This window comes from Clarias gariepinus, chromosome 25 (assembly GCF_024256425.1).
Source record: "Clarias gariepinus isolate MV-2021 ecotype Netherlands chromosome 25, CGAR_prim_01v2, whole genome shotgun sequence".
Classification (NCBI taxonomy): Eukaryota; Metazoa; Chordata; class Actinopteri; order Siluriformes; family Clariidae; genus Clarias; species Clarias gariepinus.
In genome coordinates this window covers 2,441,110-2,467,500 of record NC_071124.1, presented here as the reverse complement: position 1 = coordinate 2,467,500, position 26,391 = coordinate 2,441,110, and the positions used below count along the sequence as shown (strand labels likewise).

The 26,391-nt window shown below is 39.1% G+C and overlaps 1 protein-coding gene across 2 annotated transcripts in view; it reads left to right on the top strand.

Moving 5' to 3' along the window:
- Window positions 1-26,391, top strand: part of cdh18a (cadherin 18, type 2a) — a 135,336-nt gene that overhangs the window by 59,374 nt on the left and 49,571 nt on the right. For both annotated transcript variants that reach the window (XM_053487031.1, XM_053487029.1), the window contains exon 2: window positions 13,500-14,048. In XM_053487031.1, coding sequence (XP_053343006.1) covers window positions 13,728-14,048 — 321 coding nt within the window. In that variant the 5' untranslated portion in view covers window positions 13,500-13,727. The remainder of the gene's footprint in view (window positions 1-13,499; window positions 14,049-26,391) is intronic.

Below are 26,391 nucleotides of genomic sequence, written 5' to 3'. Positions count from 1 at the left end.
TGCAGAACGTTTGAATGGAGCAGTGTGTGTGTGTGTATGTGTGTGTGTGTGTGTCTTTCAGAGCAAACAACACACCCTAAACATACAGAGCATGGAGCTGACATGATCAGAGTTACTGATGTGGATATGTTTCAAGATTCCTAAAATTATTTTAAGATATCACCCTCTCTCATACACAGAGATTAGCATTGATGCCTCGCACCTTCAGGATTCCGGGTTCAATTCCCGCTCTGGGGTCTGTGTGTGTGGAGTCTGCATGTTCTCCCGTGCTTGGTGGGTTTCCTCCAGGTACTCCGGTTTCCTCCCACACTCCAAAGACATGCAGATTAGGCTAATCGGCGTTCCCAAATGGCCCATAGTGTTTGAAAGAGCCTGTGTGTGTGCCGTCCAGGGTGTACCCCACCCCATCTCCTGGGAGGCGCCCCCCCCCCCCACCTTGTATCCAGGATAAAGTGCTAAAGATGTGGAGTGAGTGAGAGGTTAAAATATATTTAGAAGACTAAGATCAAATCTATTAATTCTAATAATTTATCTAGCAGCAGGAATTAGCTTCCCAGATTTACAGTATATTAACAGAGTTGTTGCCGTTCACTGAATTCACAATCGATTTGCATAATTAGTGGTAAATCATATCTAAGGTGTGTGTTTGTCTTCACAAAGTCAACGCACTTATCATATTAAGACAATCCCATTCATTAGATGATCCTGTTGTAATGGGCGTGGTCAAGCAAATTACACAAAATCATTAGTAATGTAGTCACATGACCACTTATCTCTAGGCTGTGTTTGTGCTAACTTTGCGTGTCCAACACGCCTCTCCCTTTATGCGTCCTCCATATTTAAATCTTTTTGCATTTAAAAAAGGGTACATAGACATGAGTTATTGGGAGCTTGAGCCATTTTGACAACATCTAGAGGAAAACCCAAACTGTCCCCATCAGCTGAGAGGAAGTTGGTTCTAATGGTCAAGAACGACCAAGGAGCCACCAAGTAACAGACCTGCAGTAAACTGGATGCTGCAGGAACTCCCATGATGAATGTGTAAACTCAAGCCAGTTTTACGTCACCATGGACTGACAGGCTGACAGAAAGCCCCTGCTCCAAAATCCACACCTTCAAGCTGGAATTTCTTTTACCCAGACATAATATATGTTTGAAGAAGAAAAGATGAGGCAGCTGTTGAGCTTGTTGGTGGTAGCATCACACGCTGGAGATGTTGTGCATTGCACAGCATGTTCGGAATCATGAAGAACAAACAGAATCTTCTGTAGAAGCTCAAATTATCAGGTGGACTTGGACAAAACTGAGTGTTCTAACAGGACAATGAGCCTAAAAGCACACATCAAAGCTGCCTGTGGAAGGAACAAAGCAGGCTCACTTGAACCTTCTGGAGCTTTAATCCTACACCAAGTGTGTGGAGCGTGCTTATAATTCAAGTCATGAGAGCAAGAGATTTCTAATTCTGTAAGATGAGAGATCAAATATCTCGGACAAGAATACTATCAGAAGCTTGTTGATGGTAACGAAAAGTGTCTGCCTTTGTTACCTTAACTTGCTAAGAAACATTTAACTCTTGATTTCAGAAAAGCCGAAACTAATTCAGAAATGTTCTGCAAATTCCAGGGGTTTTCAGGAACACTTAAATTCTTTATATCGTCATGACGTTCACGTCCATAATAAGTGTACTGTATGTGAACTACTGAATGCATTAGTATAGACTGCATATCGATATACAAGCTTCCTGGATCAATGTAACTGTTAAACCCTGAAATCACCGCTCTGGTTTAAGGTCTAATTACAACCCTAATGCTGTTTCTTTACAGTCATGTTCATCTAACCCGTCCTTAAAGACCCCACTCCTTTGGATTTATCTTCTCTCCCAAGGATTAACACGTTAAACCAAGCTTTAAGAACAAAGTCTTGCTTTTGAGTACCGTTGTGACACTCAGAGCTTATCAAGGACTGCAGATGTTCCTTTGCAAGATGTCCAGATGCTCGCTTAAACTGCAGCAGCACCGGTTCTGCACTAGTGACCGAAAGGTTGTGGGTACAAATCCTTCAGATCCAATCTTTTCCCCTTGAGCCAGACCCGTAACCTTCGACTGCTGAGATCTGGGCTTCAGAGCTGCGACTGTAGATAACATCACCTGCCAAATGAACAAATGTGCATTGAAGGCCTGACTATAAAAATGACAGAAGACGGATTTATTGACTTTCTAACAAAAGGCTGCAGATTGCGGCGGAGATTTTGGACTCAGAGTCGTTAATGTATTCTGCTGTAATTGTTGAAGTTCATCACATGAGCGAATCAGTTCAAATGTTCTGGATTAACCCATTGCTAAAGGTTAATCATGTTTAACATGTAATTTACATTCTGGTTGACTAAAAAGCCGCACAGAGAGAGATCTGTTTCTTCGGTTTTATGGAAGTGAATTATTTCTTATTGAGAGAGAATTATAACGAGTGCTGACCAGTTCTGGATTCCGATTAGTCAGAAAGAGGTTAATACTAACATACTGTAGTATGTTTCTACAGAAGCAGCTTATTTATATTATTTTATTTGCTTTGGTTCTTGTAAAAGATGTTCATTTAATGTTGAATTAAACTCTTTTAAGTTTCTATTGCATTAAATGTAAGTGGAAATAAATACAATTATAAAATGCAGTTGATTTGTGAATTAAAAACAAATTGCAATTGTTAAAAGTAGTGAAAGGAATAAAATGCATGCTGTTATAGGATAGAATGATTTAACGATTTTGACACAACGTCTATGAAAATTGACTCACTTTTGGAAAAAGCAAAAATAACCTAATGGCCATTCGAGGAACTGCACTTTTTGGCACCTTTCCATCCGAGACATTTTTCAGAACCAGAGGTTGCTAGCTCTGCCCCTAGAATTGAATCTCATCTTGTACCTTTGTTACAGTTGCTAACAGCACCTAGCGTTTCCTATAACACTATAATGCGTTATTAATTACAGCACAGACCGCTGGTGCAGTACACTCCGACACATTTGATTTCCCCAGAATTCCACACATTGAGCTCCAAACTACTGTTAACATAAGATACAGGTTTGAAGACAGTATTTTATCGTTGAGAATTGTAATTCTTTCCGGTGTAGACAGTTTAATACCGCACATTCGCTTATGACTGAGCGTGAACATCTGTTTGTCGCGAGCAGCTGAAGCATATCCGAGCGCTTGCCAAACGCTTGCCCTCAGATAGTGTCGTAATTAAGCAATGCATCTCATTTGGCGTTTCACGACTGCTAGCTCTGAAATATATACACCCAGGCAGCTGTCTTCACCAGCAGATAAAGAATGATAAGACACCTTCGCTTAAGAACTTTATTGATCGCATGAACTCGAACCGAATGAGAAGTACGGCATCTGGGAGGAAGTTATCACTAACGGCACAAACAGCTGCTGGGAAACTAAGCGGTAATTCAAAGCAGAACGTAAGTAAAGAGGAAAAGCACTTCAAAGTTGATTATTTTGCATATAATGGCATTTTTTAACATTAAAATAATAATAAAATGATAGATTGTTTTACTGTAAAACATTAAAACTCTATTAATGATTTACATCAGTATTTGTACATGTCAAACATACAGTATCTCAGTTAATAACATCAAAATGGTGTATTGCATTTATTTTGTGCATCAATTCATGTAATGCAACACTCCAAAATGATTTTTTAAATTAAGTTTTAATTTACTTAGACAAATTATTATCTTAAGAACTTAAATTTTTCAAGAAATTTGTTTCGGCATGCAAAGCATTTTTGGTATAAGAGTGAGCTGTTACTATGGTTTGCGCGCACTTCCGGATGCATGTACATCCGATAGCTGATCAACTCTTGTTTGTGTCAGTGGATAGCCAAGTAAAGTAAGTTTATATACAGTGGAATCTTGGATTGCGAGTAACGCAGTTGCATTGAGTGTTCTGCAGGACAAGCAAAGTTTTTTAATAAATTTTAACTTGCAAAACGAACAAGTCTTGGTTTACGAGTACCAAGTATCATGTATCTCGCATGCGCTTCTCATTTTGATGCTGAACGTCACGTGATCACGTGATCAAAACTGAGTCAATGGTTTTTCTCTCTCTTGCGCTGCGGAATTGTGGGAAATTGTCTCCCCTGCTGGGTCTTAGTGCACGTCTCTTACTGGTATAATCAACATCCGTGTGCGTGTGTACTGTTTACTATAACACTGTGACCACGTGTGTGTGTGTGTAAAATATATTTTATTTTGTGTCTGTATGCATATGTACAGCGCGCGTGTAAAGCAAAAGTAAGTCCCATTAGAGGAGTTAAAAATCCAATTTGTACTTTATATTTTGTGTTAATTATTTTTATGTATTCATTTTTCTAGGCTTTTGGGCTTAATTTAAGTTCCAATTATTTCTTATGGGAAAATTCTATTTGGTTTACGAGTGTTTTGAAACACGAGCATGCTTTTGGAACAAATTATGCTTGTAATATATGGTTGCACTGTATTTTTCTTGTCTTTTATCCTTTTGCATTTTGCATGAAATATGATTATAGTGTTAGAAGTTGGTAATATTGGTCATATTTTTAGGTGGCTGGAATGGATTATCTGCACTTAGATTATTTCCTGTGAGAAAAATGATTTTTTTTTATTCATCTCTGGAATGGATTATATTCCCACTCTGAGGTACCGCAGTATATACAGTATGTTTGTGTTTAAGGTGGTACTATGTTGCAGTTCCTCTGTAATCCTACAGGTGGTCCTCTAAACTATTTATATAATGGCATGTTTGTTTAGAACTGCATGTACTGTATATATGAATTAATAAGAATTTTATATTGTACATTTCATTTAGTTTAAATTTTAAGTATTTAGCCTTTATTATTATGCCATCAAAATGTGGATTCACTTAGATATTTTGTTCATCTGTAAGGGAGCCAGAAAGATGTATTGTAATTTTAATACCATAAGTGTCATTAAATCAGTTATGCAATTTAATAAGTTTTTAAATATTTTTTTTATGCTGATTTGATTTGTTCAATAAATGAGTTAGTTTTCATTTAAGAATCGATTTACAGTTTTTAAATACACAGTTTCAGTATTTAAGTCAACATACGAACTTTGAATAGTCTTAATTGTAAGACTTTTTCTCCTTTTGAGTTTATGTGTAGTTGTAGATTGAAATACATCTGACGCTAAACATTAATTTTATACCTACGATTCACAGCAATCTAAAAATAATGCTTATGGCTTTGAAGCAGAATGTGTGGATCTGCACTCTGCATTATTTTATTGCATTTACTCATGATTTTTTGTTTTGTCTTTATTAGTCGGAAAGGTTTTCTTTTTCCCACTTGGCCCTTTTATTTTTGTTAACTTAATTAGCTTCCGATCTTTTTTAACTGCCTTTTTTTCCTCGTCTCGGCCTTGCTGTTCTCAAGGCCTTTTCCGTTTTCTGTCTTTATCCCTCGGTTTAATCAATTCTGTTCCATTTTTAATGAAATCATCGCATGCTAATTAAAATGTGTCAGGGAGACCAGACTCCCACACTGTTTTCATGTTGCACACTGGACTGTTGCGTAAATCAGCGATCGAGCTCATAAATTGTTCATTCTGGTTAGGTGTTCTGCTGTCAAACTGTCATCGTAGCCTAGAGCAAGAGCACGGGATTTAACACGGACATGTGCGCATTAGATATTTAGGACACAAGTCCAACGTCCCGAGACGAATTATTCAGGAAGGTTATCCGAGAACATGTCCTTTCTTCACCTCGCTGGAGTTGAGTGAAGTTCGTGTACAGTACAAGACTTCAGAATCATCTGTGGTGTGACACGCCTGATATTACTCGCTGATTCATCTGCGATTGATGCCTGAGATGAGAAACGTGTGTGTGTGTATGTGTGTGGAGTGACTGATGGCTAGAAGCTAGAGTTACATTATTTCCTTTATTATTTCTAGGGCATGGATGGATAATATATTGGCGCCCCTTTACTTCATCCATCAGTGAACAGACCCTCATAGGAGCACCATTCAGCAGATATATCACCTGCGTGACAGTTATTCTCAGTAGAGCAGCAGTGACCCTGACATGCTACTGTTCCAGCCATGTGCTGCTGGTACAAGTGGATCATCATCAGCAGAGAGTTGAGAGCTGAGAAGACACCAGCACTTAAATAGTATCTACTCAATGATGTTTTTTTTTTTTTTGTCCATTCATAAACAAGGCAGAGGGGTGCCAAAACTTCATGTAGCACAGCAGATTTGCAGACTGCGTTCCATAATTATGACCAAGCATCTAAATTAATACTGCTTTCCATTTTATATATATATATATATATATATATATATATATATATATATATATATATATATATATATATATACCGTATATAAGAGCATGTGTGGAATTATTGATTGGTAACGGTTTCTATAAGGAGATGTTTATGTACCATGTGGAAGGATTCCCTACTCTCAGGACTGCAGATGCTTTTTGCTGCCTTTTGTCTAATTCATTTCAAAACTGGCAAAAAAAAGCATTGCTGTTGAGGACACGACTATGGACATATTTTTATATTAAATAAAAAAATTAAAAAATAAAATTGTATGGAAAATGCCACATTGTAACAGTAATAAAACATGAGCAGCTATGTTACTGTCCTTATAATAATAATAATAAGAAGAAGAAGAAAAGAAATATTTTTTATTGTTAATATTGTTGTTTTTAAATATATAAATAATTAAAAATATATATATATTTTATATAAAAATAAAAACATAAAAAATAATAATAATAATAATAATAATAATTATTATTATTATTATTATTATTATGTAATTAATAATAATAATAATAATAATAATAATAATAATAATAATAGGAATAATAATTAACACTGATTTCCAGTTTTGTTTAATTTGTTTGTTTACAATTTTCTAGAAGTAACAGCATGATTCATTAATACATTCAATTAAATGTATATAATAAATCATGGACCACTAAATAACTCCAAAACTCCAAATCTTTTCTAGAACTTCCCAAGGTTACAGGACTTTCTCCAGGTTACTGCTCAGTACAAATTAAATCCAACTGAAAATTCAATAAGGGGGGTGAAGGCTATCAGAGACTTCCTCTGAGACACAGCTTCTTGAATTGCTGAGCACGTACCATTAGGAGAGAGGAACAAAGCACAGAGGCACATGATTGGCTAGTGATTGACATCAGAGTGCACCCCTCCCCTGGGAGAGCCTGGCTACAAACGGCTGTAGTGGGATTCGAACTCACGATCTCCACATGGGAGCACAAACATGGTTCTGTTGGCCACTCGGGCACGTGTGTGTGATCGGCACAGAAACAGTTACATCTAAAGCTGATCGCCGGTTGTGGCCAGTCAGGCTGAAAACCGTCTAATTCCAGTCATCATCATCATCATCATCATTAGATGCTGGTAAAGAAATAGCAATCATAAATAGCAGAAATATTAAATTTAACACTCCCTATCTAAGAGTCATCATAAAAGATGAAAAAAGAGAAAAATAACCCTATCCAAAAAAGTGGAGAAATTCTTTATTTTATTAGTAATGTACTTTTTTGTTAACAATTTAAACCCCAGTGCAAACATACTGTATACAGTACAACATGACTTTAAAAAAGCTTTTACAATAAATAAAAGATAACAAACACACATTTAAATGCAAACGCCATGAGTTTATGACAATAGTGATTAAGTTTTTATATATAGTATATTATTATATATTATTTATTATATAATAAAACTGTAAAATTGGTGTGTTTGTACATGTATGATATTTGTGAAAAAAGATGAGTAATAGAACACCTCATGATGGCTTTTGGAATTTTTGTCTGTCTGTTTGTGCACGCATCACGTAAAAACTACTTAACAAATTTTAATGGGGTTTTCACAGGACGAGGCTTGAGGCAACAGATAGGCTTTGTTTCATCGCAGTCGGCCCAGGGGAAGGGAAGACATGCTACTTTGGAATTTAAATGAAAAACGGCCTTATATCATTAAAAAAAACCTTGAAAAAAATCATTACTTTATCTCAAAATTCAACAGGTGGCGCTATACATTTTTTAAAAACATGATTATGAGTGTGCAATTAAATTAATATATATATATCAATTTGATGTTTACTAATGATGGGAATCACCTACCGATACAATATTCTCATGATACCTTGGTGCTTCAATTAAAATCGCATTTTTTCAAAAGTATCATGATTTTATAAATATACCGATTGGATATTACAGTACATTTTTCCCCATTTTTGATACACTTTTAAACATTTAAGGAAAGTTTAATGAGTAATTAAATGTAGCCCGTTCCTTATAACATTCATTTTCTCACTTAAAAAGCTACATTGTTACTGAGCAACACACATTTCTGTTATCACCTTAATTATTATTTCTAAAGAAATGATAGCAATAATAACATTGAATACAGTGAATAGAGTAAATAATTTATAGCAATATTTCACTGTTACCACACAGGAGGAAAATGTGTAGACGTGTGAAACAATGACATTTTACCTCCTCAAATGCCTCTAAAGTCTCGTAACTCAACCTGACATTGAGCGTGTGGTTGCGTGCGGCTTCTAACATGAACACGCATGTGATTTTTAACCAATTAGCACTCATGGAGTTCCTGAGACTTGTGTTTGTGTTTTTCTTAAACATTTGCTGTTAACCTCCGGAAGACGCAGGTAAAAAATATATAATGATAATAATAAAAATAATAATCGTAATGATAATAATAATAATACTGCAGTTAATAATACAGAAGATTGGCTCAGCAATGAGTAAAGCTAGACACAGACATACAGCTCAATGCGTCTGGTGCTGAGAGAAAAGATCTCACAGGTATTCGTTCTTGTGTTTGTTCTCAAAGCCGCTGAATCCAACAGGTAGCTCGTTACAAAGAAGAACCGGGGAAAGAGAGAGAGAGAGAGAGCGACAACAAACACATCCTTGGATGGAACAATGAGTGATTATGGAAACAAACCATTACAGAGAGCAGACACCGAGCACATTCAGCTCTGAACACAAGAGATGCTCATGGGGAAGAAACGGAGGACAACGAGTGGGCGGCTCAGGGATTAGTTTGTCCTGTGAAATGGATGTTTTTTTTGTTGTTGTTGTTGTTGGAATTGGATATTCCTACTGTTCAGACTTACAATTAAGACAACACTGTTTTTACAATGCAACCAGGTTGGTAAGAATTCACATACAGTCCAAGTTAGCGCGAAAAGCTTCATCGTTAAAGTTTCACCCAGCGAATGGTGTGTTCACTAGGTCGCTATCACCTGCTGGAGTACCCTAATGTTGTCGAGGGCACCCGGGCAGAACGATCTCGATCCGCTTTCAGGTGAACTCGAATGAAAGAGCGCTCAGAGTCTGAATCGACTCACCTGGAGGAAGTGAATCATTCAGGGTTGTTAGAGTCGCCAAAGTACAGACCTGTAGAGGCTGCAGAAATGTCATGTGGACTGGATTTGGACCAGAGAAACAAAATACAGTGCACAAAAGGGATTAGTCTGGTTTTTAGCGCCAGAGGGAGTTTTTTTGTATTGACTGCTTATCTGCATTGAATCAATGGAACAACTCAAAAGACAAAATTTCACTCCGATTTAGTTTAGGCAAATGAACTAACGGGCGTGAAAGCGATTTTAGGCTCTGCGTATTATCACGAGATTTTCTTCTCCTTAACGCTATAAAGACAAAGACGTGTATTATGTGCGTCACTGACAAGATGAGTCAATCAGAAATCGGCATAAATGGCGATTTGGCGTTCTGCGCCGCTCGTCCTGATGGCCCCGGTGCTGTTCGTTTGCAATTCTTTATGATTATGATGTTTCCTGAAAATAGTCGATGAATGAAAATGGGAAGGAGAACGCAATGATTTGCCATTTAGAGGCTTTGACGCCGACGGCTGATTGCCACATCGCTGATTCCTCTGGAACTCACTACAACATGGAGAAGAATGTACTTAGTGGCCTGATTATTGCTGCGTGTTTTAGAGCTCTCCATTTTACGGGTCATCAAGCCAGCTAAGCGCGCAATGTCCATACATCTCTCGCTGTTGATTAGCGTGGCTCTGAAGGCTGAGTTCGCAGCGGCTGACATTTCTGTGTTTCTGATTACTGTTCACATGATATGCTGCTTCTCACTGGCTGAGTTTCTGAGCGGTGTCAGCCGCGCGCCGGTGGGGGCAGGATGTGCAGAAACTAGCCGCTCAACAGACTTCATAGACGCTCGAGTCTTTATTCATTTCATGTATTTTAAATGTTATTGAAATACTAATAACACTAATGATTTGTGCTGCTAAACAGAATTTTTTTTTATGTTTTGATAATTTGCCTTTCTTGATATATTGAAATGTGTTACAGCACACTCATGGCCTGATTCAACTCCTTAGATTTATTACTGCTCCTTGTGGTCAAACATGGAACTGCAACACATATTAATAGAGGCCTGCTGGAGATTAAATGACTCTGCCTTATCCTCAGGGCTGGGAGCGGATAATAACTGGGTTTCCACTACATTGGGCTCCATATGAAGCAAAAACCAATATCTTATAGCAAATTATCTGAATTAAACATAATACATTAGCATTTAGGCAGTGGCTCAGTGGTTTCTTACATCGCACTTCTAGGGTAGAAGGCTCGAATCTTGTCTCTGGTCTGTTTGAGTGAATGTATTCCCTGTGCTTGGTGGGCTTCTTCCTGGTATTTACACAGTCCAAAGATTTTTGGTGATCCCAAATTGCCTGAAGTGTGTTATTGGGTTTGGGATGTGTTGGCACCCTGTCTAGGGTTGTTCTCTGTATAGCTCTGGATGGATATAGAAAACATACTGTATGGATGGATGGATGGACAGATGGATGGACGGAAGGTCCTCAGGTCCCTTGTGTTTTGCTTTTGACTAATATTTGGATTGGACGTTTATCTGAAACCTGGCAACCGTGTTTAATGATATGAACCTTTATAGAAAGCGGATTGAGTGCCATCTGCCTATTACGACGCCACCCTAAACGTTCAGGAGATATTAGCCTTTAGCACTTCCCAGGTGTGACAGCTTCTCGACTCGACTTTGTTTGAGTCTGCGTCATTATTATTAATGTTGTCGTTTCTCATCAAAGGCTTGGATTTGCTGTGACATCCACTCGAGAAAACCATTTTCCATATGAGCTAACATAAGAATAAAAACCCTCTCAAGTCCCGTGCATAATAAAGAAAAAAAGAACAAATGAAAGTCGGTGGCTCTCTTCATATTCGTCATAGCGTAGGCTGAAAGACCTCTTCATCAAAGTTTTTTTTTTAATCTCCGGAGCTTGGCTTGTGACAGGTGATCTTATTCATGAAAAACACTGCCAAGAAAAGACGTTGTGCTACTCCCGGGGGATTACAATTGCTTTCACGTGTTGTGCTTAGATCTTTTTCACAACATAGAGAATGTTCATGCTGTCAGCTCGTGGCGTACAGGCCAGAACTGCGCTCAGACTGAGGTAAGCGCTTGGGATTTTACCTTGAAGCTTCTTTGAATATGAACTTTGGAAGTAGAACTAGAAACTGGCAAGGGAAGGTGCTATCCTCCAGCTCAGGCAAGGTGTCCTGTATAGATAGAGGGTTGTGGAGTGAAGATTATGAGAATGAGTTCATACATTCATACAGAGGAATCTAGAATTCTGTTTGGGACAACAAACATTAGTGCTACTGGATCGAGTCCAAAATGGCATTGTTCGAAAATAAAATCGGATCAGCAGTCTGCCCTTGATTCACAGCTCTAACCATACGGTGTATGATCTAATAAGTGATTATATCATTTCACTTATATACCTTATACCACTGTATATGTATGAGCGCGTTCAAGTCAAACCGGAACAGAAAACTTCAATCGCAATAACATTTAAATAGTGCAAACGTTTTAAAGGAACCCATACATCCGTGAATGACGATCCTGGACAAACAATAGATATCTTGACGCAGATGAGACGCATCTGTCTGTGGGAACTGTACACACAATCATTTACCAGCTCCACTTGGACAGTACAGGAACTCTGTTAGCTGGAAGTTATTGCCACTTCTCTGTAAAGTTATGACCTCGCTTCAAGCCATTTTCACATGTTTGGAAGTCATTAAAGGCGTTCCTGGGAGGCCAGCGTTTCAGTCGTGAAGCAGTACTGAGAAAACTTTCTACCTTGATGGTATCCAAGCACTAGTGAAACGCTGGGATGAGTGAACTAGTGTAGCAGGGGATTCTGTAGCGAAATATATAGCAAGTTTTTTCCCTTATAACTGTGTTCAGTGTTTCGGCACAACTAAAAAGTTTGACTTCCCATTGTACTTCCGAAAATCCAGTGCAACTTTTGGAAAGCCTTATGTACTTGACGCTAAGATTAAACATATCAGGTTCTGAACAGACACTCAATTATGACCTATTTTGGATTCAGGCACTATAAGCACTATATCAGATCTTAATGAACAATTCCTTCATTACAGACTCTGTCATGCACTATATCACTGTAGAGGCTATGAAACGATGGGTCAGTGCTTTCTACCGCGTAACAGCTATGGATTTACAGCACGTCTCCGCAAATTTATAAAGTTGTGCATTACATTTCTATTAGTTCTGAAAATTCACGCCCCGCTGCCGTGCTGTACAAAGAGCCTTGGTCTGCCAAATACAATCCCTGCTATTACGGCAGAACAGCTGTTCCATCAAAAATGCATTAGGTGTTTTACTGGGTGGCTAACCAGCAGCAGATTATTCTGGGTCTCGGTTAAAAGGATTCAGACTATTCATGAGTAAAGAAAAAAAAAATGATCACGGATCGCTCTGACACTGTTGTTTAGAGGTGTCTTTGGAAAGCAAGGACATTCCTTAGAGTGCTTTATAGCTCTGAAATTTATGAAGTAGACTCTGCGATGATGCTCAAAAAAAAAAAAACTGTTGAGGATTGCTGAGGGTGGTTCTGTAATATAAATGTAGCTCGCATTACTGCATCATCTGCTGCTCTGCAGTCGATTCTGCAAGTTCACGCCCTTCCTTCGCGAGATGTGATCCCGAGACTGTATCAAACCTCCTCACAGAACGAGCAAATCCAATTCAAAATCAGCCTTCTCTTAATTATCTCCATTCCTAGTGCCTTTCTCACCTTCTTCTTCTTTTTCTCCTTCTCTTCTCAGCAGGCTTTAATCTTGCTCACTATCCTATCATGTAAAGTGCGTATTCCCAGTAATCGACCCGTTCCCTTGTCCTTCACGGTGAGGTAATTACGTTAACGTTCATAATCTCATCTCTTCACACTTTATCTGTTTTAAGAAACGGGTGTGAACCATGTGAGAATCTGACCCACTGTCTGTTTAAATATGATTTACCAGAAAAACCTCCCATCATTCTCTCATTCCTCCATTCACCGGAACCGTCCATTTATCTCTGCTTTAATTTGCCAAAAGCACAACCAGTTGACTCATCCTCTCTGTCTTCCCACAGATGTTTTATGGCGTGCCTGTAGTGATCCCACGGTGGAATCCATCTTCTCAGCGAACTGTGACCCCTGCAGCTCGCAGACGTCTCTCCAGGATGTGAATACGGCTTGTCGGCTTCCTGCGGGTGTCTGGTTTTAAAGCGGCGAGGATGGTTTTAAAGCATAAGGATGGACACGTGGCGCGCTGAGCAGGGAGGCTGGGCCTGATCTCCGTCCTCAGGCCTCTCTTTAACATGAGAGCCTGTTTTAGCTCTCTGCTGCTGGGCCTCTTTGCGCTCCAGAGGAGCCTCGGCAGTGCGTCTACGGCGGGCCTGGGCTTGAACGCCCACTCCCACAACCGAACCAGACTTCCTGTGGGCCCGGTCCTAAGCACACATGCTCACAACCGAACCAGACTTTCTGTTGGCTCTGTCATTAATGCACATGCTCAAAATCGGACTAAACTCCATGACGGAGGGAAGGACCCTCATCACCGGCCCAAGAGGGGGTGGGTGTGGAATCAGTTCTATGTTTTGGAGGAGCATATCGGACCAGAGCCGCAATATGTGGGAAAGGTAAGAGCTGCTATTTTCATGCATTTTGGTATTTTTATGATTTAGTCAGAAGAATATGAAGATTTCAGAAAGGTACTCATTTCAAAGTGTTTGCTGCTAATGCTATCTAATGTAAAAAAAGCTGAGGTGATTGGGGATTGGACTCATCTGGGTTGTAGTATGGATGGTACCAAGTCCCCTGGAACTAGGTCTAACGGGAAGTCCTGAGTTTTAGATCTTAGACACTGTGGCTAGGCTACGCCAAATGAGCTCCTCCTCAATTTCAGTGATGTTTAACAAGACACGGGCAACCAAATACTAGCTGGCGGTTACTTGCTTTAAGTTACTGGAAGCACTATAGACACGTAAAGTTAAAATCAGCAGCGCCTTATAAATGAGTGAAACTTTCTGTTAAACATGTGAATGTCAATATCACTATCAAGCTAAACATTAGAACAATAAACAGGAACAAACAACAACAACATGGTAATAAAAGTAAGTAAAATGTCTGCACTAAGCTCCATTTGCACCTTCTGGTGGTAGATATAGACATGTGAGCTACGGAGAAATATGATGCAAAACAATTTAACATTATTGGTTAATGCGTTTGTAATCTGTGAATTTCTTAGGGTCAATTAGTCCATCAATGATTAATCATTAACATTCGTTAATTTGTCCTCCCAACATTACCGGTCACACTATTTCTTGTTTCACACATGCACGGGTATTCTTTATAGCAGCCATTTTGGACGTTTGTTTAGACACAAACAGGTGAGTCAGGACAGGAAAAACATAAAAAACAGACCTTCTGGAAACTTTCAGCGGGAAGATATTCAGAGAGACTCTGCGTTTAGTGTTGACGTGTAGACAGGGAAAATAAATTGCCCGGTATGATCGCCACCTGTTGGTCCAGCATGTTGTTGACAGCGTGTTTTTGCTCTATACAGCAAATGCAATTATGAATGGGTAAAAAGCATAACATTGCTCTTTATCATAGTAAAAAACAAGGTATTTTCTGGAAAACTGCGGGGGGGGGGGGGGTTATATAAATATGTTTATAAATAGGCTTAATAATCTTGTATTCGGTTTATTATAATTAGGAATATTGGATAGATTTTACTATATTCAAAATTCAAGACTTTCTCGTCTTTTTTTGCTGTGCATAATTATTATTATTTTTATTTTTAATTGACATTAATATAGAGTGCCTTTATGCTTAAAATAGTTACAGTTTTAAAAATTAATAATATTAACAATAAAATCTGTATTGTTCAGTGCCATTCCCAGCATTCCATTCTACTGGTTGTTCGACCTCATAAAGGCACAGCTGGTTAAAGCTCAAACATCTGCTTTTGAGTAAGTTTACAGCCCTTTTTGTGTCACGGGGTATTTTAACATCCAGTTAATGTTCCCCATTTTTCCCCCCAATCTCATTAAACCTCATCCTGTTATCCTGTGTGTTGACTTTAAGCTCGTGACGGAGTGCTGTTAAATTCCCGTTAGCATGCGTCTTTTCTCGCTAATGCCTCCATCCTGTAACAGGAGATTAAACAGACCTGAAGATTAACTCCTGTTTCTGTTAACAGCATGTTTTTCAAAAAATTCATTCAGAAAATTGGGTCATCAATTAGTTTTTTGTTTGCGTCAACCAGAAAAACAGGACGACAACAAATAGATAACAAATATCGGTCATTCAAGTTGGTTTGTTTCTTCCTTTTTCTGAGCCGACAAAGCTGCTGCGATAATTAAAACAAGAGCGTGTGTGGTGTTTCAGCCCGAGCCGCGTGATTTATGAGAAAGAAGAAGAGCTTGCTGTTAATGGTGTTGCACGCTGCTGCGTATAAAATCACATTTATTTTCATTTCAAAGAGCGAGATGCATTCTATAATGACGCTCCCCGGAATCGTGCGAAACTCATCTTGTAACATCACGTGAGCGACACGCGGTCACGGACTGAGTGGAGAACGGGGTAATTAGTGCGAGACAATAAAACTTACAATGGAAAATCGTGTGATGGGAAAATGACGTGGATGTCCTGCGACATGAAAATGCGTGTAAATACATGAATCGACACGTGATCGGACGTATGAAAGAAATGAATTATGTGAGAAAAATGACATCACAGGAGTGTCGTAAATGATGTTGAAAGAATTAAGCATAAAATAGTTTTGGGTAAAAAAACAAAAACATTGTAGGACAAATTAATCACGCGTGAATGAATCATGTAAAAGAATAAAATGTAAAAATATTTTTTCAAAATCACGCAAACCACACGTGACCCTTCTGTTTCTGGATCACGCGACGAAGCACAGTGAGAGTCCGATGTCCACCGCGGTTGACGTTTGACATGTGCGTATGTGACGTGAGGGACAGCAGAGGTCACATTCCGCACCTGCGTTTCTCCGGGACAGGTGCGAGCGCAGACACGTGAGCCTTATTTCCTAAATATCGCATGACAGAGGTTTTCGACCCCCTCCAGAGGAACGCGCTTGTTTATATCTGTTATCACGTCTCTTTCCTGTGTATCAGCATTTTGTCCTCGTATCCTCTTCCACACAGTATCTCTGTCCCGGGTCCCGAGCTGCAGGAAATGAATCTCACCCCACTGAACTCACGTGACGGAGCTGAATGAGCTGCAGCGCCGAGTTGCCTCCATAATGCTTCTTATCGAGTTTAAATAGATGCAAGGTGTCATTTCTTCTCAATTATAACAGACTTATTGAATAATGCGTGTGTGTGTGTGTGTGTGTATGTTTGTGAGAGAGAGAGAGAGAGAGACAGATAGATGAATATAAAAACGAGACCAGGAGACAATGAGAAGGTAAGAAATAAGGAGAGAGATACACAGAGGCAGAACAATACACTGAGAGAGAGAGAGAGAGAGAGAGAGATCAATAGAATGAGGGAGGAAACTACAATAACTAGAGTTTATCTCATTAAAGCTTTTTTTTTTACTTGAATTTGACTTTGACCTTGAAAAGTGAAAGAGAGAGAGAAACAGATGGACTGACAAAACAGTACAGAAACAGACAGATAGATAGAGTGAGATAAAGAATGAGACAGAGCAAGATGCAGAGAAAGAGACAGAACGCCAGAGAGAGTGACTGTTAAATAGACAAGGGAATAGAGAGAGGGGGGTGGAGGTATAGAGAGTAAAGGCAAATGGAATAAAAGAGAGAGAGACAGAGAGAGAGAGAGAGACAGAGAGAGAGAGAGACAGACAGACAGGGAGATATAAATCTAGATCGACCAAAGTGAAAAGAAATAGAGGATGACAGAGAGAGAAGGAGTTTTAGAGACTGAGATATAGACAAGGAAGGATAGATAGAGCAAGAGAGAGAAAGAGAGAGAGATCTGAAAGTCCTTAACTGTCAGTTAAATTCAAATCAAATTCACTAATAAATCTTAAATAAATGAAACCATTGAGATTTAGATAGATAGATGGATGGTTGGTTGGATGGATGGAAGGATGAATACATGGATGTAAGGATGGATGGATGGTTGGTTGCATGGATGGATGGATGGATGGTTGGTTGGTTGCATGGATGGATGGATGGATGGTTGGTTGGTTGCATGGATGGATGGATGGATGGTTGGTTGGTTGCATGGATGGATGGATGGATGGTTGGTTGGTTGCATGGATGGATGGTTGGTTGGTTGGATGGATGGATGGATGGATAGACGGATAGATAGATAGATAGATAGATAGATAGATAGATAGATAGATAGATAGATAGATAGATAGATACTTTATTGATCCAGAATGAAATTCCAGATATCCAGCGTCAATAGAGACAACACACAGTAACACACAGTAACACACAGACAGGTTACAGGAGTTGCAATGCTAAGAACAAAAAAAACAAGATATATAAAAAACAGCTTGAACTTTTTCTGTTTTTATAAACTGATATAGGGAAAAAAACAAGAGAGAGAGTGAGAGAGAGTAAGAGAGAGAGACCACATGTTATAAAGGTCTAAGCTGCTGCCTCTTCCCGGCCAATCAGATAACAGCCAATCAGATGACACGTAATCTTGCACCAGGGCTCGATCTCATCACAGGGTCAAGCAGCATTCGAATGAGATGAATATTTTCTCCTCACACACCTTTGGGACCTGAAAATCCAAGCACACACACACACACACACACACACCTTCCTCAGTGGTCTCACAAGCCAAGACGAGGCGAGGCGAGGCGAGGCAACCAGACGAGGGTTCGGTGTGTTCTGACCTGAAACTGGAGACGTGGCTGTGAAAGTGTGTCATATTTAAAAAAGAAATGAGAGATAGTCCTGGGAGTCTTGTTTTGTGGGTTAGACACCGAACATGGAGAGATTTCCAAAAAAAGAAAGCAGAAAGACTTCCAGATAAAGTGCAGCCGGCTGTCTGGAGTCGTCTCTCGTGTTATTTTCGAAGAGACTGAACTCAGCTGAGCTCAAACCCCAGGACTGATCGATTAACTAGAAAAAGAAAAGGCAGCGTGTCAGGTTATAGAGGATCAGCAGAGTGTAAACTCCTCTGTCCTGAAGATGCTGGAAAACCTTCATTTACAGCTTTTACAGACTGTTACATACAGTAGTGCTGATATCGGAGACTCCTTACATACCTGTAGCATAACATCCCCTAATAGAAAAATGTGCCATATCAACAAACGTTATTCGAAACCATACATTATAAGAATTATTACATTAAAATAAGACTTTTTAATAAATGAATGAATTAATGAATTAATTAATCAACCCCATTTGACCAATCAGAACCTACAAGGTAAATATTACACTCCTGCTGAGATATTATTATGTGATAAAAGTGATCAATATTTACAGGAGACTTCAAGCACAGTACGGTGATGAAACTCTTAGCCGCAGTAAAAGATTTGAACGGTGCAGACATTTTAACAAAGGCCGTAGTCAGCGATAATTCCGGCTGGGGTGGCTTGGAACTCACTGCAGTCGTTCCTGTGAACATTCAGCGAGTGGAACGCCTGATTCACCAACATCACTTCCACATTACAGGAACTCAAGTTATTGCCACATACAATCCCGTACCAATCCTGACCTCGCTCCAAGCCATTTCCACACATTTTAAAAAAGTCATTAAATGAGTTCCTGGGAGGCCGTGTTTCAGATGAAAATCAGACCGGCAGTCCGATCATGGCTCCAGTGTACTGAGAAAAACCTCTGATGGTTTTCTCAGTTCTGATGGTGTCCAAGCACAAGTGAAACACTGGGATGAGTTTATTGTGTAGCAGAGGATTATATAGAGAAATAAAGGAAGTTTTTACTCTCAGAACTTTTGCACGATCAAAAGTCCCGCTTTGACTTGAAACCAAAGGTTAGCATGATCTTTAATTAGCAGCCAGAATTACTTGTACATCTTTAGTTGTAGTTTTGGGACTGGTCTCTGTTCATCCAGTTCCAGGGAGCGTGCTCTAAACCCCTCAGAGGTGTACCGCAGGCTGGCTGGGTTGTTACGCTTGAATCTAGGGCAAAAATAATGCTCATGAGCATTGCACTGGCGCTGGCCACAATCCAATTACCATGTTGCTTTAGAAATTTACAACCACTGAGGTACACTGTGGCAGACAGGTAAGGACAAGTCTAATGTTAAGTTTGATTAAAGAGTAAACCAGCTTCCTATAAGAAACTCTACCATGGTAGACCAGTGGTACCTGCACCATGATGTAGAGTACAATGGTGTTTTCAACAGCACAATGTGGTACACGGTTCCATACATTGGTACAAGAGTCTATTTATAAAGGCATGATACATGGCTCTAACGATACTGTGGTATGAGACTATGGAACTTGTCCCAAGATATTGTGAAAAATATATTATTAAGATTCAGTTATTTGTCACATGGACCTTACTGCACAGTGAAAAGATCCATATCAGCGGTCAGAGCACGGGGTCAGCAGGGATACAGCACCCCCTGAAGCAGAAAGGGGTTAGGGTCCTTTTCCAAAGGGGCTTAACAGTAGCAACTTGGCAGTGCGGGGGCTCGAACCCCCGACCATATGATCAAACGAGTGCCATTTTACACATCATTGTTCCCTCCAAAGGTTAATACACATGACTTAGGTGAAAATCATGGTACTTATTGCGCACAACTATATTATATACACCAATATTTAGCAGCTATATAATATGGTACCATAACACTAACATATTGAATATGCTACAGTATGTATAATATAGTACCCATGGTATTCACCAAAGTATTGTGGTACTGTAGACACCATAGTACTACCAGCGTACCCACTGAAGTGCCACAGTACCTACCCTGGTACTCCATCAAGTCCTATAGTGCTACAGTAATGTGTAAAGGACTACTGTAATACTATCTAGCAATACTATGTACTAATATGTAATATGTTTATCTTAGTATCATTTCTTATGGGTTTCCCAGACTTGATTTGGAAAGAAACTAGGTTTAGTCTCCAAGAAGAGATGAGTTATAAACCATCACAACTCAAGATGGCACCTGGTAGAAATCTAAACCTTTAACAGGCATGAAAGAGACAGGTTCAACGTTAGAAAATAAAAACAGATGCGTTCGTGTTGAACACTTGACAGATTTTATTTACTGTATATCCACTCATTTTGTTTTTAACTTTAAATTCAGGATCTCTGGGGATATTTCCACTAACCGCTCATCCATTTAAATTGTCCAAGTTTTGTACTAAGAGTACATCATGGCTAGATTACATAATGCTCTTAAATCCATCACCGTCTGGTACCATCTGTGTTGTAACATTAACTCATTTTGCACAGAGATTATGGGACTTCACCTGTTCCCCGAACACTGCTGTGTCTGACTAGCATCATTAATATCGTGGTAGTCTGTGATTCAGCCCTAAAATCCCCAAACCGTGACTTTAGCGAGTTATGAGCCTTAGTTGCAGGCTGTTGAAAATCCTTCAGGGTAATGTTTTTTGTGGCTAGACTTGCCAGAGATGACGTGTTGCTCGACAGCTCTTAAAAGTCCTCCATTAGCTATCGTTACACTGTTTAGCTAAATGCTGTTAAATTAGCTTTGAAGTAGGACTGCAAGAAGGACGCTAACAAAGTTATATAAGCAAGTTTTAATAGATCTTAAGTGCTGTAAAAATATTCCAGACTCAGCATTAGAATAACATGATGTGACCTACAGTAGCTTACTTTTTAAATGTAGTTAGCACCTCAGTGGGTGTAGCTCTGTCGTCTTGCACCTCCAGGGTCCCGGGATCAAGTCGAGTCAAGTCAAGTCGGCTTTTATTGTAATTTCAGACATATACAGTTCATCATCAATTAAAGTAAAATGAAACAGCATTCCTCCAGGACCAGGGTGCTACAAACATACATGTAACATAAATTAAGTTTAGCCTTTAGCCTTCATTCGTCACACATACATTAACAGAAACTAACTAGCTAACTAGGACACCCAATTAGCTGACCCTATAAGCAAACCACTCTGTGTGCATGGAGTTTGTCTGTTCTCCCCGTGTTTCCTCCGGGTACTCCGGTTTCCTCCCAAAGTCCAAAGACATGCAGATTAGGCTAATTGGCATTTACATTGGGTGTTTGTGTGTGTGTGTGTGTGTGTGTATGTGTACTGTATGTGTGCCCTGCAATAGATTGGCACCATGCATAGGATGTACCCCGCCTCGTGCCCTAAGACTCCTCGGATCGGCCCCAGGCTCCCCGCGACCCTGTACACATGTTAAAGATGATGAAAGTGTGTAGCATTACCGTGAACAATATTCAATAATACATCCTATATTTAGATTGATGAACTATCAAAGGTCACCTGAAAATGCCAGAACGGTTTAGAAGGTTCCGAGGGGCAGTGTGGTGTCAGTCTCACTGACGTGTGCTGTAGGCGGCTGCAGGGAACAAAATAAAACTTCATAAATAATTAATCATTGATTAATCATAATAATTTACTTTACTTTTATTACATCCCTAGTTTGGGAAATTTTCATTTATTAAAGAAAACAAAAGTACATTTGGATATAAATGTGTTTTATTGAAATGGACCAAAGATGACTCATTTATGAGTGCGCAGTTAATCACTGAATCATTTGGGAGTGCATAAAAACTACTTTACAAAGGCTTTTCTGTTTTGTTTTGTTTTTCAATTTAATAAACAGCGAACAGCTTTCACAGTGAAAATAAACATAGTTTATTATAGATTTAAAGATTTTAAGTGTAAATGTACTTGTACTTAATCAGATGAAGCCTCATTAGCATATTTTTAGTTTTAATCAGTAATCAAAGCGCAAATAGACATAGATTGTAATATCTGTTATTTAAACCCCTCTGAGTGTTAGCGTCTGTCCTGAAGCCTTGATTTAAATATTAAAAAATTGACTCTATTTCGAGGTATATAATTAAAAATTAAACCTTTTCTTTCTTTTCCTTTCGTCTCAAGAGTAATCATTTTCTCTGAAGCTCATAAAACTGTTTTTATGCCTTTAAACAATAAACCTTTAGTATAATCTCTGAATATAAAGGTGTTTTTTCAGCAAAATACTGTGGTAAAGTTGTTTATTGTTATTATTATAGTAGGTGCGGCCTTTGTGTCAGTTTAAATTAAATGGGTGTGGCCTGTTTGTCAGTTAAAATACAGTGGGTGTGGTGTATGTGTAAGTTAAAATGAACTGGGTGTGGTCTCTTTGTTAATTTAAAAAAGTGGGTGTGGCCTCTGTGTCAGTTAAAATAAAGTAGGCATAGTCGATATGTCAGTTTAAATAAAATAGGTGTGGTCTATGTGTTTGTTTAAAAAAAGTGGGTGTGGCCTCTCTGTCTGTCTAAATAAAGTGGGTGTGGCCTCTTTGTCTGTCTAAATAAAGTGGGTGTGGCCTCTTTGTTTAAATAAAGTGGGTGTGGTCTCCGTGTTCATTTAAATAAAGTAGGTGTGGCCTCTGTGACAACTGAAATAAAGTGGGTGTGGTCTATGGGTCAATTTTAATAAAGTAGGTGTGGTCTCTGTGTCAGTTAAAATAAAATAGGTGTGGTCTCCGTGTTCATTTAAAAAAAGTAGGTGTGGCCTCTGTGACAATTGAAATAAAGTGGGTGTGGTCTATGGGTCAATTTTAATAAAGTAGGTGTGGTCTCTGTGTCAGTTTAATGAAGCCAGTGTGGCCTCCGTCAGTTAAAATTAAGTAGGCGTGGTCTCTGTGTCAGTATAAACAAAGTGGGTGTGGTCTCTGTGACCGTTTAAATAAAGTGTATGTTGTCTATATCTCAGTTTAAATAAAGTGGGTGTGGCCTCTGTGTCAGTTTAAATGAAGCAGGCGCAGCCTCTGTCAGTTAAAATAAAGTAGGCATGGTCTATGTGTTGGTTTAAATAAAGTGGGTGTGGCCTCTTTGTCTGTCTAAGTAAAGTGGGTGTGGCCTCTTTGTTTAAGCAAAGTGGGTGTGGCCTCTTTGTTAAAAAAAGTGGGTGTGGCCTCTTGGTATAAATAAGTGAGTGTGGCCTGTGAAGTGAAATCTATTTAGAATTCTAAATGCATCGTTATGAATCAATTATCTTTAATAACGTAATTTTAAATGCTTAACATTTTTAACACGCTGAAACTGGTTCATTATTTATTAATCACTGAAAAACCCATAATGAATAATTTATCTTTCTTTCTTTTTTTATTCCACTTTATCTTTTCCAGAAATCTCTCCCAGATATGTGTAGGAGGATGTGCTAAATCCACACACCCACACACACACCCACACACACACAGACACACACACACACCTGGTTAAAATCATCACTTCCTGCTGTAACATCAGCTTGAATTTCAGATTGCTCTGTAAATGACGAGGCGAGTATGAGATAGCAGACGCAGGAAGCGCGTACTGTAAGAAGGTTTGTTCAGAGCTACAACCTGAAAGATGAAAAAAAAAAAAAAGGAAAGTGACGTGATCTAATGCTGTTATCAACGAGCCGTCTGCGCTATGCATTTGTTACCGAGTGTGTGCTGTGGGATTGTCGGCTAAGTGCCTAGCTCAAGGGCAAAGTAACACTAACGCTCCTGAGGGACTCGCTCTGTCAGGCCTTTGATTTCTACTCCATCACCCGGGCCGCGGCAGCGTGGACGCCATCCAACTCCCGTTTTAGAGACCTGTTCCAGTGGAAAGGAAAAAGCGAAAATGCAGAGATCTGTTCACGGACGCATTTTGTTTGCGCATGCATAATTTCCTATACAATGCTGTTAACAAATAGATTGGCTTTTCATCTCTTTGGCACCCACACGCGCACCGAAACAAACAGCTTAAGCTTTGCTCTTAGCAATATGCTCCGTTTCTCTCTATTTAATCTCCTTGGTAACAGTCTGGCAGCTCAGGCGAGTGTATAAGGGCAGAAAGAAAGCGAGCGCATAGTGTTGAGCTGCGCCTGAGTTAAAAAAAAAAAAAAAAGCACTGGTCTAATTTTCAACATAGCAACAGCACACTGACCATCTGCTTCAGCTCAAACGATTCCCGTGTTTTCACTTATGGAGTGCAGATTGCACAGATGTCCCGTGTGCCGTGTGCCAATTAGTGATACTTCTACATTATTTCTAAATCTGCTGCACCTTTAATGAATCGTGATCATCATTAGTAGGTATTCGTAGGGTATGTGTCCCCCCCACCACCACCACCGGTAGGAATATATGGTTGTCAAAACGTTGTGATAATGTTGACTCGGACAATGTTAGTATTAGGTCGTTTTGGAAGGTTAGAATGATTTTGAGGAAATAAAGTTAATAAATAACGTTAAACAAATGCCCATATCACGATGTCACAAAAACAACTTCAAAATAATATTAATACCTAACACCAGGCCTGAGCGGGACTTAAAGTCCAGACACTGCAGTGGGAGCGCTATGTGTTTACATCTGCACCACTAGGGGTGCGACATGAGGTACACTGTGTGGGAAGCTGTTGTGTTGGTCCCCATCTCCGATCAGAATTCTAAACCCTGATTGTTGTGTAAAAGGATGGTAATTGGCATAAGTTCTCTTAATAAAGGTCCTGGAAAATGCACCACGTCCAGCCCCTTGGAATGCACAAGTCAGCACACTAATCCTAATCCTAAACCTGGGTATAAAAAAGGAAGGGTTGCATCAAGTAGGGCATTTGGCATCAAACCTGGTGCACCCCCTAACGAGAGCAGATACCTCTGGAAGATATCTACAGCACAACCTACAAGATGGTGTTTCTGTCACTCTGGAGTAATGAAACATAAAAACGAACATAAATAGAAAGGACACAGGCTGGTGAAAAGCAGCTTATGTTCAAATATGGTTACTTTTAAGTATTATCAGGATATCAGGAAAAATAAAACAAAACGGAAAATAAGGAAACCATGGAAACATAAAAAAACATGCTTTAAAGGAGATTATTCTAGTATATTATTATATTTTTCTAGTGTTATTTTGTAAACAAAGTAAGTAATTAGAAAAATTGAGTCAGCTACATATCAAGATTCTTTTCTTTGCCAATTCAGGTATCGCCACCCTAAACGATTTCTTATAATTAATTTTAAATTGTATACTGTATGTTGACATTTAAGATGGTAATATTTCACAGTTTATATACAATCCTACAGGTGGTGCACTCTAAACTATTCACACACTGTCAAGCAGCACAGCATCCTGTGTGGTAGGAGATTTTTTTTTTTTGGTTAGAATTGTAATGACATATGAATTACTAATAATATCACATTGGGATATTTATAAAATCATGATAGTTACAGAATGGCAATACAAATCGAATCGGTACTTTGATATCGTAATAATATTGTCTCGGCTGGTCCCTGGTGATACCCATCCTTCTGACATCCTAATGTAACACTTCAAAATCAAACAGAACATCACTTCCTGTTCCTCCTTATAAAATTTCCATCCTGTTAATCTTTTATTACCGCTGAATTAACATCACAGGCAACAAATTCTTATTTTATAGTCTGTATTTTCTTTATGTCTATGGAAAAAGCTTCTACTCACTGTAAATATCAATGTTTATTCTAAGGAAAGTGTCTGGTGTGCAGAGTCAGGTTACACACTTGCCTAACCAACACGTAACCTAAAACCAAAAGAAAAAGTGAATAACATGATCGAGAGCATGGTGAGTACTGAAATCAAATTTAAAAGGAGACTGGTGTGTTGTACAAAATGCAATGGTGGCCAAAAGTATTAAGACAATATATGTGATGTGTTCTGCTAAATTCTGCATGTGCACAGAACAGGTGATGTGGCTAATGAGCTCTAGCCTACTGTATCTGGATGAAGAGTTAATTAAGTCTATGTGACAGATGTGAAGCTTCTGAAGGCATGGCCTGGGTCATCTCCAGACCCAAAGCCAACAGAAAAAGGAAGATGTCAAGAAACTGTCTCCTGTACATG